This window comes from Mercenaria mercenaria, chromosome 4 (genome assembly GCF_021730395.1).
Source record: "Mercenaria mercenaria strain notata chromosome 4, MADL_Memer_1, whole genome shotgun sequence".
NCBI classification, from domain to species: domain Eukaryota; kingdom Metazoa; phylum Mollusca; class Bivalvia; order Venerida; family Veneridae; genus Mercenaria; species Mercenaria mercenaria.
This window is the reverse complement of record NC_069364.1, coordinates 77684632-77698426: the sequence shown is the minus strand read 5'-3', so window position 1 is coordinate 77698426 and position 13795 is coordinate 77684632. Positions and strand designations below refer to the sequence as shown.

Here is a 13795-nt window from a genome sequence, read left to right as displayed (position 1 = left end):
ACATGCACTTATTGCAACAGAAAATTTGGGAGAAAAGATAATCTAAAAAGGCACTTACAACATACTCATAATGACAACATGTCTGAAAATGATTCAAAGAATGGAAACTCTTCAGATGAGGAAACAGACTACAGTAAGTCCGAAACTATTTCCGACAGATACAGGTAAAGCTTAAATGCTGCTGCTGCCGATGATGATGAAATTGATGGTGATGGTGATGAAGATTCTGATGATGATGATGATGATGATGATGATAACAATACTGGCTATGATACAGATACTGATACAAAAACCAGAAAGACTCTTCTAGCAATTATAAACACAGGAAACATATTGATATATGGAAATACTTCCTAGATCTTGCCTACGATGCAGGGGATGAAATGTTAAATGAAAAGGCCAAGAAGAATCATAAAAAATACCCTGAGAGCACACCGGAAGAAATTCAAGACTTAACATTTGATGAGCTGAGATCATTGTATAATAAACAGTTCAGACAAAACTATATTATTATTCGTAAAACAAGAAATATTTTTAAAAATGATGGTCGGCGAATTGTAATAAGGAAAGAAGTTTATGAATTTTTCATCTAACATTCATCTTTCATCTAACATTTTTCAAATTGCAAAACTAAACACCGCACTTTAACAATTTAAATGGCTCTCTTTTAATTTTTCGCAAAGGTTTCGTAGGGTTGCAATTTTGTTTCGTTTATCCTTAGACGAATAATTACAGCAGTAGTTTGATGAAGATTCATGAAGCGGTTCATGAGAAGAGGTCATTAAACGTGTTTATATTTTAGCTAAATTGGTCCCTATCCCCATTTGTAACAAAATAGCAGGAGACCTTACGATATTGTTACACATCGAGTTTGATAAAAATCCAATACATTTTAGTGGTTAATGCGAAGCAAGGCATATCTACTTTTAGCTATAGTGGTCCCTAATAGGGCCCAAGTTCCTATATAAGTAAATTTGGAAGAGGACCTTATAATGATGCTCCAGACCAAGTATGACAAAGATCCACCAAGCTGTTCATGAGACGCTGTATAAAGGCATTTCTAGTTTTACCTCTAGCAGCCCCTAAAAGGGGTCAAATGTCCTAGCTGAACATAGTTGGCTGCGGGCCTAATAAAGGTGCTACAAATCAAGTTTGATTAGAATACATGAGAAAAAATCAATTAAAGGATGTTTTTATTTATTATTTTTATTTATTTCTAAAATAGGCCAACTGATCCCGCTTTAACAAACAGCATATTCGCTATTCATGAATCTTTGGACAATGACGTCACACCTATAAAAAAGTGAAGGTCAAGCAAAACATACAATTGTAATTATTTCAATATTTCTGTTTCATAAGCAAAGTTTGGCCGTAGTCATATCACATAGATAAACTGTATGCAGCGTACCTTCATTTCAGTGTAATGAGATTCAGGCATTGTATAGCATATATATAATAAAACAGATTTCAACTGAGTTCAATATTTGCATACCATACTAAAGAAAAATATTCATATATAATAAATCAGTTAAATGATTTATAACAAATATATCAAAGCAAACAAGTACTCATTTTAATATGCAATCTGAGTAAGTCACAAAAGCAAGAAACCTTTTCATATACAGACGACAATTGTAACAAGGAAAATCTTTTAAAAAGCACTTCTCTACATAAGACTCTTATCACACCCTTATTCATGTGATACGCAGACCGTATTCAGCTCTTTCTTTAATTTGATATATGTTGGTATTTGAACAGGTTTTTATCATATTTATTAAACTTACTTATCATTTTGAGATATATCAATATTCTTGCTAAATATACTGAGCCAAAGTTAGCTTTAAAACTGTGAACAGCGTCGTTTAGGGTAAACGCTTTGTCTACATTTCACTCAGCGTAGCACAATCAACAGAGTGAAAGAAATTGACACTCTCGTCCAATCAGGCAGAGTGTTGCATAAATCTTCCATTTTGATAAATTATCTATAATGCATTATCAAGTAGTTTGATTTGCAAATTGAAGTCACGTGGCATTGGTAACGAAAACGAATTTAGACGGCGTCGCCGAAAAATCGATACATCAAAACAATTATGAGAACTGCCAAGCGGTTAAGAGAAGAAGACAAATTCTCAAAAGATGAAGCTATACAATATGCTGTAAAAAAGAGGAAATATCTAATGGAGAGATAACATATATACATATAATAATTACTGACTAGACTGATAACTGTCATATTACTGATTAATAGAACATAAACATATTACTTTGCAAACAGTTCATGCTATAGAAGTTTAAAGTTAAAACAATATTATTATATATATATAATTAGTGCGCTACCTTGCTTACTCGCACTGTATTTGTAGCACATATGCACACTGTCACACCTGTATTAAATGTATGTTATACAGAAAATAAATGTTTTCAAACCTATTCCATTGTTTCTTCATGTTTTTATGTGTTACTCATTTTTACTCATGTTCTAGGGAGAAAGAAATCCCTTGTTTTTTCCCTGCTTTTCTTCTATTAAATTTACTGTCTTAACTCTTCTTCTATATAAGTAAGTTTATAACTTAAAATTATATTTTGTTAAGCATATATATTTTTTCCATTCCAGACCAAACAAAAAATCCGCCATTTAGTTTAATCTAACATTAATTTGACAGCCAGGGACGGACCGATTTCTAATGTTGGTAAAACTTGTGGTCCAACCCTTTTGTATTATCGCACATTCGCAAAGTTACTGAATACTTCCTAATGTACAGTAGTAATATATATGTCTTGTATAATGATAGTTTGCTATTGTATATATATATTTACATATGTATCTGTATAATAGTGTCTTGATGTACATTACCATAATGTCTTGTGTGATGATTACAATAAAATATGATTAAACTAAAGAAATCCCTCATGCCCTCATTTTACCTCCTCCCAGTGAGGAGGAAACCCTCATTCACTCATTTTTACTTATTTTCAAGAGAGGAGGAATCTCTGATTCAGATACTCTAACTAGTTTTGACCACATTTGTTTTTATTTTAAAAGACTGGATGTAAAATTGTATGAATGGAATGCAGTTAATCCACTATACGCTTCAAAATCTTCAACAGGGCTTTCATTCAGTACCGTTAAACTGCAACTATTGTTTTATATAGGAATTAGCGATTAGACAAAGGGTTTAGGTTTTCATTCATAAAATTGACAATGTTTGTTTTGACCATTTTTCTTTTGATCAATGCAACATGCTCATTTCTGTATTCATAAACTGGACATTCCTAATTTCTATTCATAAAGTTGACATGTTCTAATTTCTATTCATAGAGTTGACATGTCATCATTTCTATTCATAAACTCGACATGTCCTCTTTTCTATTCATAAACTCGACATTCCTATTTTCTATTCATAAACTCGACATGTATTACGTCATCATTATGTAAACAATTGCCTCAGGATCCCCCCACACACCCCATTCATCATACATGTATGTGTAATATTTGCTTTTAACTAGTTTATACTTGACCTTCTTAATATGGAGACAGCAAAGCTGACATAAAGGGTTTACTAATCTCATGATATTTTAATTTCAAAACAACTGCGACATCAAAATATTACGTGACTGTGTCAACCTGATCAGCAAACTCCGTTAACTGATTTCACCTTTATGACAACGGTCTTTATCTGTATATGACCTCCGTCGTAGTATCCAGTTCCTCCCAATTCCTTCTTCCCGAAAACTCCGTTCATGTTTCCCAGCTTATAACAATTATTATACCACCATCCCCCACCGTCTAGGCTGTCCTTGCAACAGTTGCCGGTGGAAGCATCATTGTCCCTATCATATGTAGAAAACTTCCGGTTGTCATGGTAACTAAGAAGCTCTTTCAATGATCCTTTATAACCAAAGGCATCAACATTCATTCTGTAAGCAGCCGCTGCTCCGTGGACGGTAAACACTTTGTAATGAGCATACTCTTTTGAACCGTCATAGTTTTCTATATCAAAGTAAATCTGACTTCCGTCTCCTGTCAGACGGTGAATTTTCTCAAGACCTAGCCAATGGGAACCGTCAAGATCACCGAATCCATTGACGTAATCTGTCCATGGTCTATAAAAGTTTACCCTACCATCTATTCGACGCTATAATAGAAAAAAAACGGACTTGCATATACACCAGAGAAAGTGGCTCCTCTGATCTGAAATGTTTGTATACTAAATTATATTTTAATTCGATCGCAGTATAAGTAAGGAAATTATCTAAAATCATTATTAGGGGCCTACCTCAATAGGAAATAATTATATGTTTTACTTTAAAGCTAAATCATAGCGCAACAATTATATTTGTATCAAGCCATGACATACTTAAAGACCATTCTAAATATGACTGCAATATATTCTACAGATGTAAATAAGGTTTTAAAAAGTCCTGTTGAAACGTATACTATCACAACATGCCATAAAATGTAAACTTTAAAGAACTATTCGAAAAGTATGCCGTTAACGTAAACATGAACTGGAAGAGATATCAGAAAGCTTCTTTGATTATAGTATGCCGTTTACGTAAACATGAACTGAATAAGACATTTGTATGGTATGTCGTTCACGTAAACATAAACCGAATGAGACATTTGTATGGCAAGCTTCTGGTCGTTCAACGAACTGATGGCATTGACCCGAAACGTTTAAAATATGCATACTTAACTTGACATTTGCCACTATCTGCTAGCCGCGGATTGTGTATTTTTTAAACAATATATTAAATTGCAGTTTTTGTTTCTAAAAACAAAATGGCGTCATGTTGATTTCACGGACCTTATCGCCAATATTCGATATCACTGTGCATAAGTGACCATGGTTATTTAGCGGATGCATCATATGTAACACGGTAGCCTAAATAAATCCGAATTTTGTCATGAAGTATCGGTCTTATTTGAAAAATGTAAGCATGTAATAAAAAGAAAATTCGTTCATCTTCACAAATTAGCATGAAATTTAAAGTAAATGGGCTTGTTTTCAGTGCGATATCGAAATATATCTTCACCGATAAGGGAGACAATTCTGATATTTTCACCAAAGCGGAGCATGAGTGAAAATATCATCTATGTCATCAGCTGTTAATTTGTCTCTTCAAAGTTATTCACCGATTTAAACTGAGCACAATAAACGTATGATAGAGTGAAAAAGATGTGATACTCACCTGAATTACAGTCCATCCATCATTTGTCATGTGGCAATACACAAAGAAAGGACATCTGCCGTCAGGTGAGACGACATACAATCCATCCGTTCTTGTTCCGTTCCCATATATTTCATTCGCAATCTTAATATAAAACACGACAACAAAAGGCTCTTGAAAAATGCTCAGGCAAATATATGAAGAAAATTTATACATTGTATTTATCATAAATTTAAATATTCAAAAAATAGTGAACTTAGTACAAATGTTCAACATGTAAGAATTCTTGTGAAAGGTTTCTCCGATACAATGTTCTCGTCATGTATTCGAAACCTCGCAGTCGCATTTGGGGTTTTTTTTCAAGGTTCGTGCAATATGATCCGCTTTTTAAACACAATTCACTGATTTGCCCATCAAAATTGTGTACTTTATATCGGAAGAACTCTGAAAAAGAAAACTAATTTCCTATGTTTACCTTACATTTCCTCTCCATTATTTTAAGAAGTTTGTTTTGTAAATTGCACATATTTTGTTGACTTTAACATTAGAATCTGCTTCCAGAACATTCTGTTTACCAGACGAAATAACTGAAATATCATCTAAGAAATGTTCTTTCCGGCTACATGCGAGTGTCGACAGAACAGTGGCACGTCAACATTAAGCGGCGTATCATAACTTTGGCTCATTTCCTTTTGCGGTTCATAAAATACGAACGTCATAATTTGTAATGGAACGAATAGGAAGAATGTAAATATTCACTTTGAAAAAAAAAAGCATGAAAGCTTAGGTGGCCGATTTGTTAAGATCATTTGTCCCTCGCCGCTGTTTGGTTCGGTGGTTCGAACCTTACTTTGTGTGTAGCATTCTTTCATGCGAGGAAGCCATCCAGCTATCTTACGGAAAGACGTGGTTACCGCCCGTGACGAATTAATGCCTTCCCGCAGGGGCACCAGGAGTTTTCCTCGATCATCAAAAGCTGGAAAGGCGCAATGTGTCTGATCATTGCGCCGGTGTGACATTAACCCCAGCAAAAAAAAAAATGTGCATTTGAAAAACGTTGACCCCAACAAAAAATATGCATGTGCAATCGGTAATAACTTATTTAATTGAGTGCGTTGTGTTAACAGTATCTTTATCCCACCAACCTTTATGATTCAAATGCTATGTTAACTGAATGAATGGTTTGCATGATAAGACATACATACCTCTTGGAATGCCATCAATTGTTGTAAAAGTTGAACTTTCTTGTTGTTGCATCAGCTTTTGTAGTTGTTTCACTTGTGTTTCAAGTGCCTGGACTTTGTTTTCTAACTCTCCACAAGACGACGGCGGCGGCTGGATGTAATCGGTATTTGCCGTACATACCCATGTGTTTGAGCAAAATATACGCACAACATTTACACAAATAAGGAAACATAAATATTCCTTACACAAGAAAGCCATGTTTCTTAACTATTTGAGTAACAACTTTTTTTAAAATTAGTTGATTTATGTTTTAACTATTTTTGCACAAACGTTTTTTCACGTTTCGAAATGATAAAAGTTTATTGAGAATACTTAAATCTTCAAGCGGTACAATACACATTGTTACTCTCATGTTTATGATGTTGAAGTATTACAAACGTAATGCGGAAGAATACTCTTGACAAAGACAGCCAACAAGTAGTAAGTTTATCAATTGTCGTTTGGGGTTTTTAGTGTTGTTGATATTTGCTTTTGCTTTACAACATATACACACACTGCTGTAATATGAGAAATAATTCAGCACCTTCTGCGTAATATGTGTGGATATATTATTAAAATGAATAGATGTATACATCCTGTTTGAAAGTTCTCTAGACCAATTAAGTTTGCACATAGATATTTTTATAAACATTTTAGTTCGGCCTCGACCTTGAAGATACTGTGATAGGTTCTGAATATTTGGGAAAATTGTGCCAAGTAAAACCAAGACCCTCAGAGAGTTAAGACACGGGCACAACACAAACACCGTAAACGTACTGACCGGCGCGTGCAACAAATTGTCCCATTAATAGGATACTATTTGATACCAGAGTGTGTATATGGAATTGTAATGAATGTCTTTTGTCTTTCTTTAGTTGTGGCGTGTGAGTGTGTAGGGGTTGGGGGGGGGGGGGGGGGGGGGCAATTATAAGTCTTCTTTCGTGTTTTGTTTCCATTTGTTTCCAAACCAGTTCGAAATATTTATGCCCCACTTCGAAGAAGGAGGGTATATTGGTTTGCTGATGTCGGTCGGTCCGTTCCCGGATGAAAGTTGATAGGAAGGTTGGTCATGACCAGCAAATGATCCCTATTGATTTTGAGATCAGTAGGTCAAAGGTCAAGGTCACAGTGACCCAGAACAGTAGAACTGTTTTTGCCAAATAACTAGAGAATGCTTTGGTCTAAGATCACATTTGATACGGAGGTCACTTATGACTGGTAAATAACCGATAATTATTGATTTGAGGTCAGTACATCAAACGTCCAGTGCACAGTTACCAAATAATTTCTGTCCCTTGTGCAGTTACTGAATACATCAGGGTAGTGGGGGTGGTGGGGAATTTCGTGTTCTACGAGCTCTTGTTTACTCAAACTTCTTAAGTAAACTTTTCAACATCATTCGAGTGATTGTATTAAATACCCAAAACAAAATAACTGCTATCTGTTGTGTTCCATAATTGTTATTAAGTATCTTTCTGGTACGTGCACGTCGTTGATAGGGCACATGCGGCGCTAACTGGGTCAGCGCCCTAACTAAGGAAGAATGCTTGATTGGTATTCAACTGCTTGATGGCTTTTTACTACAGGCCCCCAACCGGACGTCGACGATGGATGAAAACTTGTAGCGACCAGCATTCTGGGCGTCTGCAACGGCGAGCTGTATAACAATCGGCCAGACCGTTTTAACCTAGATATTGGAGAAGTACCGGAGTATCCTATACATCCTATACATGTTAGCAGCGATGGAAATTATTTCAAAGAAATTAGAGCCATAACTGAGTCAACTGTAGCCTCCATCTGATTTGTCTGCCTTGGACAATCAGCCAATCAGCAACGACCAGAAAATGTTCACCAAAGGTTGGTCAACAATGATTGTATGAGATGAACCGAAATAGAACTTAGAACATAACATTTAGGTAATTTCAACACAGGATATCCACTTAGAACAACATGTCAACGTTACAAACTGCTCGTCCGGATGTCCGCCGGTGGCAGTTATTAACAAACTCGGCTACAAACACAGAACAATATTACTAACACTCTGTATTCTCAAGCTATCTCAATCAAATCAAGTGCTTGCACTTGTACCCATGTTGCCAGTTTTAAAACACAACTTGCTCTTTTCCGTCGACTTCTGTAGCGAACTTTCTTTATCTGTAAGTTCTAGCTATGAAGTGGCGCCGGGCTGCTGTCAGTAGTAATATACATCAACAGAAGTCGATGAATATTTCGAATACTTTATGGGACAGATACACTCTTACAGATAATAGGGTTATTATAACAGTAGCTTGATCTGTGATGCTGTATTCGGCTGGAGTGGATTTAGCCATATCGGATTGCGAGTGTGATCCGACCTGGCAAAATCCACGATAACAGAGAACAAAATCTAAGATCTAGCTACTGCTATAATGACCCTCCACTTTTTTGTTTAAACAAAATCTTTTTTGTTTATCGATGTTAAGACAGAAGTGAGTGTAGTTTTTGTGTGCGCTATTTATGGAACTGTGTCAGGTCATGCATATTAAACGAAAATAGTCCGGCAACATATAATGCAAAAGGTACAGTACGGAATTCACCCTATGACACAAACATAAACTCATAAAGGGGTATCATTTTTACGGCAAGATATCTTCGAAACGACCATACACAGATATGTCTATCTCAAATTAACAGCTTTAGACCTTCTATATTATCAGTGAATAAATTGTAAAACGGCTTGTAATTATTACACATAGCTATCACATGGTGCATGTTCTGACCAAATGTTGTTTCTATGGTGTGTAATTTTATTCAATAGTTTTTAAAACTGCAAAATGCACTGAAAATTCTCGGTGAATGCAAAAGATGAAACAAGTGAAGCTAATAAAGTTGTAAACATACTGTCAAAGAGAGTTAATTATACTGTCTCTATCGAGAGCGGGAGGTCGTTCATTCGCTCCCTGGCCGTGTCATACCAAAGACGTGAAAAAGGTACTAGAAGCTAGCAGTGTCATTATAATGTCACTGGATGGGGTATTACGTCACGTGTCTATGGCATGATATTCAAGTGAGACAGCACTATAACGTTGAGCATTGTTCTCAATGATACAAGCAGACACCGTCGTTTATTACTGAAAACTTGTTGAAAAAGACGCTCAGGCTGAACACGCACGCATGTACCTACACAAACACACACACGCATGCACGCATGCACGCACGCACGCACGCACACAAACACAAACACACACGACAGCTTATGGTTTCGATGGCTGTTTTATCAGAATGATTTTCATAAAGGGCAAAGAAGTATGTAGTCGTTGGTCTTTATCAGCTGTACTAACATAGAGATCCAATCTATGGATATTGATTCAAACTTCAACGTGGAAATCAATATACATATCAACTAACCGTTTCTGACTCTCATTTTTTATCAGTATCGTACCGGCTTTTAAAAGATGTACCGTACCCTGATCCAAAGTTAAATCACATGATGTTACTTACGATACTGTAATTGTGGCTGAAACAGCCGCTGACTTACAAGAAGCATTGTATATTTACATACAAAGATTACTGTGATACTTGGAAACTAAAGTTTTTGTTGTTTTTTTTTTCGATGCATGCCATATAATTTTACCTAATATTAGAATGAATTGTTAGAAATTGTAGACGAACATAAGTCTTTTGGGGTTAATATTAGTAGAGGTGGCTCTTTTTTTTCAGAGCAAAATAATCTATTGCTAAACAAGGATCTAAAGGCAAGTATAGCCTTATTAAAAGTGTAATGTTAGAATTACCTATTGATAAGCAAATAGATGGTATTCTACCGTAGAGCAATGAAGTAAATGTATGGAGTGCAGACTTTTTAAACATCAAATTGGTTTTGAAAAATATCTTGTGAAAAATCCCTCTATTTTTTTATACATACATTATCTCCTTGATTTAAATAAGAAATGAACAAGCAATTAAACAACAGATTGTACCATGTTATTCAAAGTTAATTTTTCCAGTCTACACAGAGGTCGCTAACTTCTTCTCTGCACTATAAGCTTGTACTGCTCCAGCGTAGGGGAATGGCCCAGAGAAGCTTGAAGATGGCTTGCTTCCGGATATATGAATGAATATCGTTGCATCATTGACGTAAAGGTAATAAATAAGTTCATTTTAGCCAATACTTCCCCAATACATCGCCGTCTTCCGGCACCAAATGGCATAACGTGTGAGGATTTTGTTGCATCAAGTTTCCCGTTATCATTTAGAAATCTTTCCGGACGAAAATTTTCTGGGTCGCCCCAAAACGATTTTTCATTTGCAACGGAGTGAAGATTAAAGAAGACAACTGTCCCTTTGTCAATATCGTAACCGCGCAGCTTCGTGTCAGCAGTGGTACAATGCGGTATTGCAAATGGAACGATTGTCGTTTTCCTCATCACTTCCTGTATTGTGGCATCTAAATACGGGAGATTCGAACGATCATTGCAAGAAACGGTCTTGCTACCTATTACGTCATCGACCTCTTTCTGAACACGTTTTTGTAATTCTGGATATGCCGCCATGTATAAAAGGAGCAACTGCAATGTGCGAGACATGGTCTCGAACCCGGCGCCTTGTATAGCAGTAGCTTGATACATTAAAAGCTGACTGGAAATACTGTCTGCAGTTTCGGTTTCCGGAAGATCCTTAGATAACGCACATAAAGCATCCAATATATCTCTTGTTTGACCTTTCTGAAAAGTCTCTTTATGTTCCTTTATTTTAGCTCTTGTTATCCAATCAGTCGCCAGTGCTGCTTTTTTGAAATCCTCCACTTTTCCTTTCATGATATATTTCAGCCAGGGAACGACATCAACTATACTGCCTGCACTGACAAACTTGACAAAAGCAGCTGACGCCTCAACAATAAGCTTTACATGCGATTTTATTTCGCTTTCCTTTCCTTTTCCATACAACATCTGATAAACTACATTCTCAACGGCGATTTCAACATCATCACAAATAGGGAAAGGCAGGTCATCTATAAACTGCAGCAGTTTGCCTGCTTCATCTACAAACAAATCTTCCGGTGAATAGTCGCAGGTATTCATGTAGTTCTTTAAAGCGGTGGCTGTTAGTTTCCTTAGTTGTCGATATTTCGGGGAGAAATCAGCGAAACTAATACTTCCAAGGCCACCATATGCTTCTTTCAATGCAATACTTGACACAAAATTAGGTCTCCCCGAGAAGACATCATCCGCTCTTTCAGAGGCGTCTTTGATTGCCTCGTATCCATTAATTACAATACAGTTCCAGCTTCCAAAGCGTATTCGAAAAACATCTCCGTAGCTCTGCCACCATTTCAGATACGTAATCTCAGGGCTAGCGCCGAGCAGTGGCAAGTGACCTAGGACGGGAAATCCCCAAGGACCCGGCGGGTATTTCTTCTTACTGAATGCCCATCTGCCTACCGCGTACAATGTTATTAAGGCACAAATTACACTTGCAATATCTAACAATTCAAACATGTTAGCGTTTATATTTGCAAATATTTATAATATATCCACTCAATAAAACATGATATTACGAACGTCCTTTTCAAAGAAAGCCAGACAGGTAGCAGTCAGGTGTAACGAGTTAAGGTTAAACATGATTAAAGAAAGTAAACACACTTTAAAGGTGGTCAACCACATTTGAACAACTTTATGTGACATTTTTCATTTAAGTATATTTTGTTAGAGATTTATTTAATGACCAAAAGGACCAATTTCAAAGAGTTAGATCCATATTAAAAATGTGTGTTTTATTATTTTTTATGAAAAATAGTGGACTATTGCTTTTGATTTCAATATAATTTCTAATTTTTACACTTGCTTTAATTTTGATAGATTTTTGGAGATTTCAACAATTTAAACCAAAAGGCAAATTTTAAAACAGAGTGTAAGTTCGGAATTCATATACATATATTTCAAATCTATCCTGGTTGCGCAACCAAGATAGGTAAGGGAAGTAATAATACTTTTAGAAACTTGCTTTACTGATGATTTCTGCTAGATATATATATTTCAATGTAAATATTTGACAGATATGATAAAAAAAAGTTCTTACATTCATACGATTTCTTAGGTATATGTTCATTAAATCTATATATATATGCTAAAATAACAATTCTTGGTTGAGCAACCAAGACAGGAAAATCAATTTTTAAAAATACTTCAAGTAAATTTAGCAGTCAGTGAACACAAATAAGTGTAAATGATCATTTTCAAACTTTCGACCAAATCCATTACCTGATCAAAATCTGATTAACCACCTTTAAAATTTTGCAAGATAACGGCTGGTTCATTGAATGAAAACCCGATGTATATCCGATATAGAAAACCAATATAGCTACCTGCAAGAACCGGCTATAGAGGTAGAAAATTGATCAAAAATCAATTTAAACGCATGTAAATGGTCTGGAGGTATAGCAGAGATCTATCTTTCCCTGAAATATCAATTCTCAAATCGTATTAACTCTATATAATATATTATATTTATATGATAAAATTAATATTGCTAAATATTTTTGTAACTTTTTATGCATAGTGTAGCTGACGGTCGTGGTGACCTCGGCTATCTCCGTTACCGTTGTAATGTACTTGCGGATTGATTTCCACCAATTGAATAAACTTTTAGTAATAAATGCAATTGTTCTCAAAATGCTGTCTGTTTGCTGGCTTATATATCTACCGAAAAGTGTCAGAAATACAGTATTAATTTAAAATTGCGCAGGAATATTCGAGCTCTTTTGTAAAGCGTCATAATTTTGTAAAGAAGTAATAACAACGCATGCGAGACTATATCTATACTGCAATCCAACATTTTTTCAACACATTTAATTGAATATCTTTTTTAAAGATATTTCTTGGTCATTGTTGTTTTTAATATAGGGTTTTCTTTTATTTCTTTTATTTTATTTTTTTTTATTGTTTGTTTTGTATTGTTTTATTTTCAGAAATATTTATCTATGAAACACATGTAAACTCTTATTTATAATTGTAAGAAACGTAATTCAAACGATAATCACATAAGCATTCACTTTGTTACATATAACAGGTAAGTGGCTGCCTTAATTCTGGTCAAACATTGTTGATACGTGTCTATGTTTACGTCAGACTGTAACCGAGGAAAAGTGTGATTCTACATGAAAAGTGACGTCATTTAAATGTACTGGCAGCATTTAATGTATACTGCACATATATTCTCGACGAGGCGAAAATATTGTTTATTAGACAGGTCCGTTAGAATGTTATTGAATTAAATATGAGTTTCTTTCCGGTATTTTATCGGATAGACCGCACACTAACGTTCATACAATAGAATGAAATAAGCTTTAATATAAGTATACAAAGGAAGGTAACAATACGTTATTAATCTGTATATACCCTGGATTTAACACGATTAATTA

At 35.3% G+C, this 13795-nt stretch overlaps 2 protein-coding genes across 3 annotated transcripts in view; both read right to left on the bottom strand.

The window, feature by feature from the left end:
- Positions 1–6795, bottom strand: part of LOC123552215 (fibrinogen-like protein A) — a 28630-nt gene extending 21835 nt beyond the window's left edge. Inside the window, exons 1-3 of one of the 2 annotated variants that reach the window (XM_045341694.2) lie at positions 6378–6535; positions 5194–5316; positions 1189–4136 (exon numbers count right to left, since the gene is read on the bottom strand). In XM_045341694.2, coding sequence (XP_045197629.2) covers positions 3630–4136; positions 5194–5316; positions 6378–6392 — 645 coding nt within the window. In that variant the 5' untranslated portion in view covers positions 6393–6535 and the 3' untranslated portion in view covers positions 1189–3629. Of the gene's footprint in view, positions 1–1188; positions 4137–5193; positions 5317–6377 lie in introns of those variants that run through there. The other variant, XM_053541742.1, reaches the window with a different exon arrangement.
- Positions 6796–7975: 1180 nt separating this feature from the next.
- LOC123552212 (cytochrome P450 1A1-like) lies at positions 7976–12001 on the bottom strand. The gene has a single exon (XM_045341693.2). The coding sequence runs from the start codon at positions 11871–11873 to the stop codon at positions 10398–10400; it is 1476 nt and encodes a 491-aa protein (XP_045197628.2). The 5' UTR covers positions 11874–12001; the 3' UTR covers positions 7976–10397.
- Positions 12002–13795: the final 1794 nt, after the last annotated feature.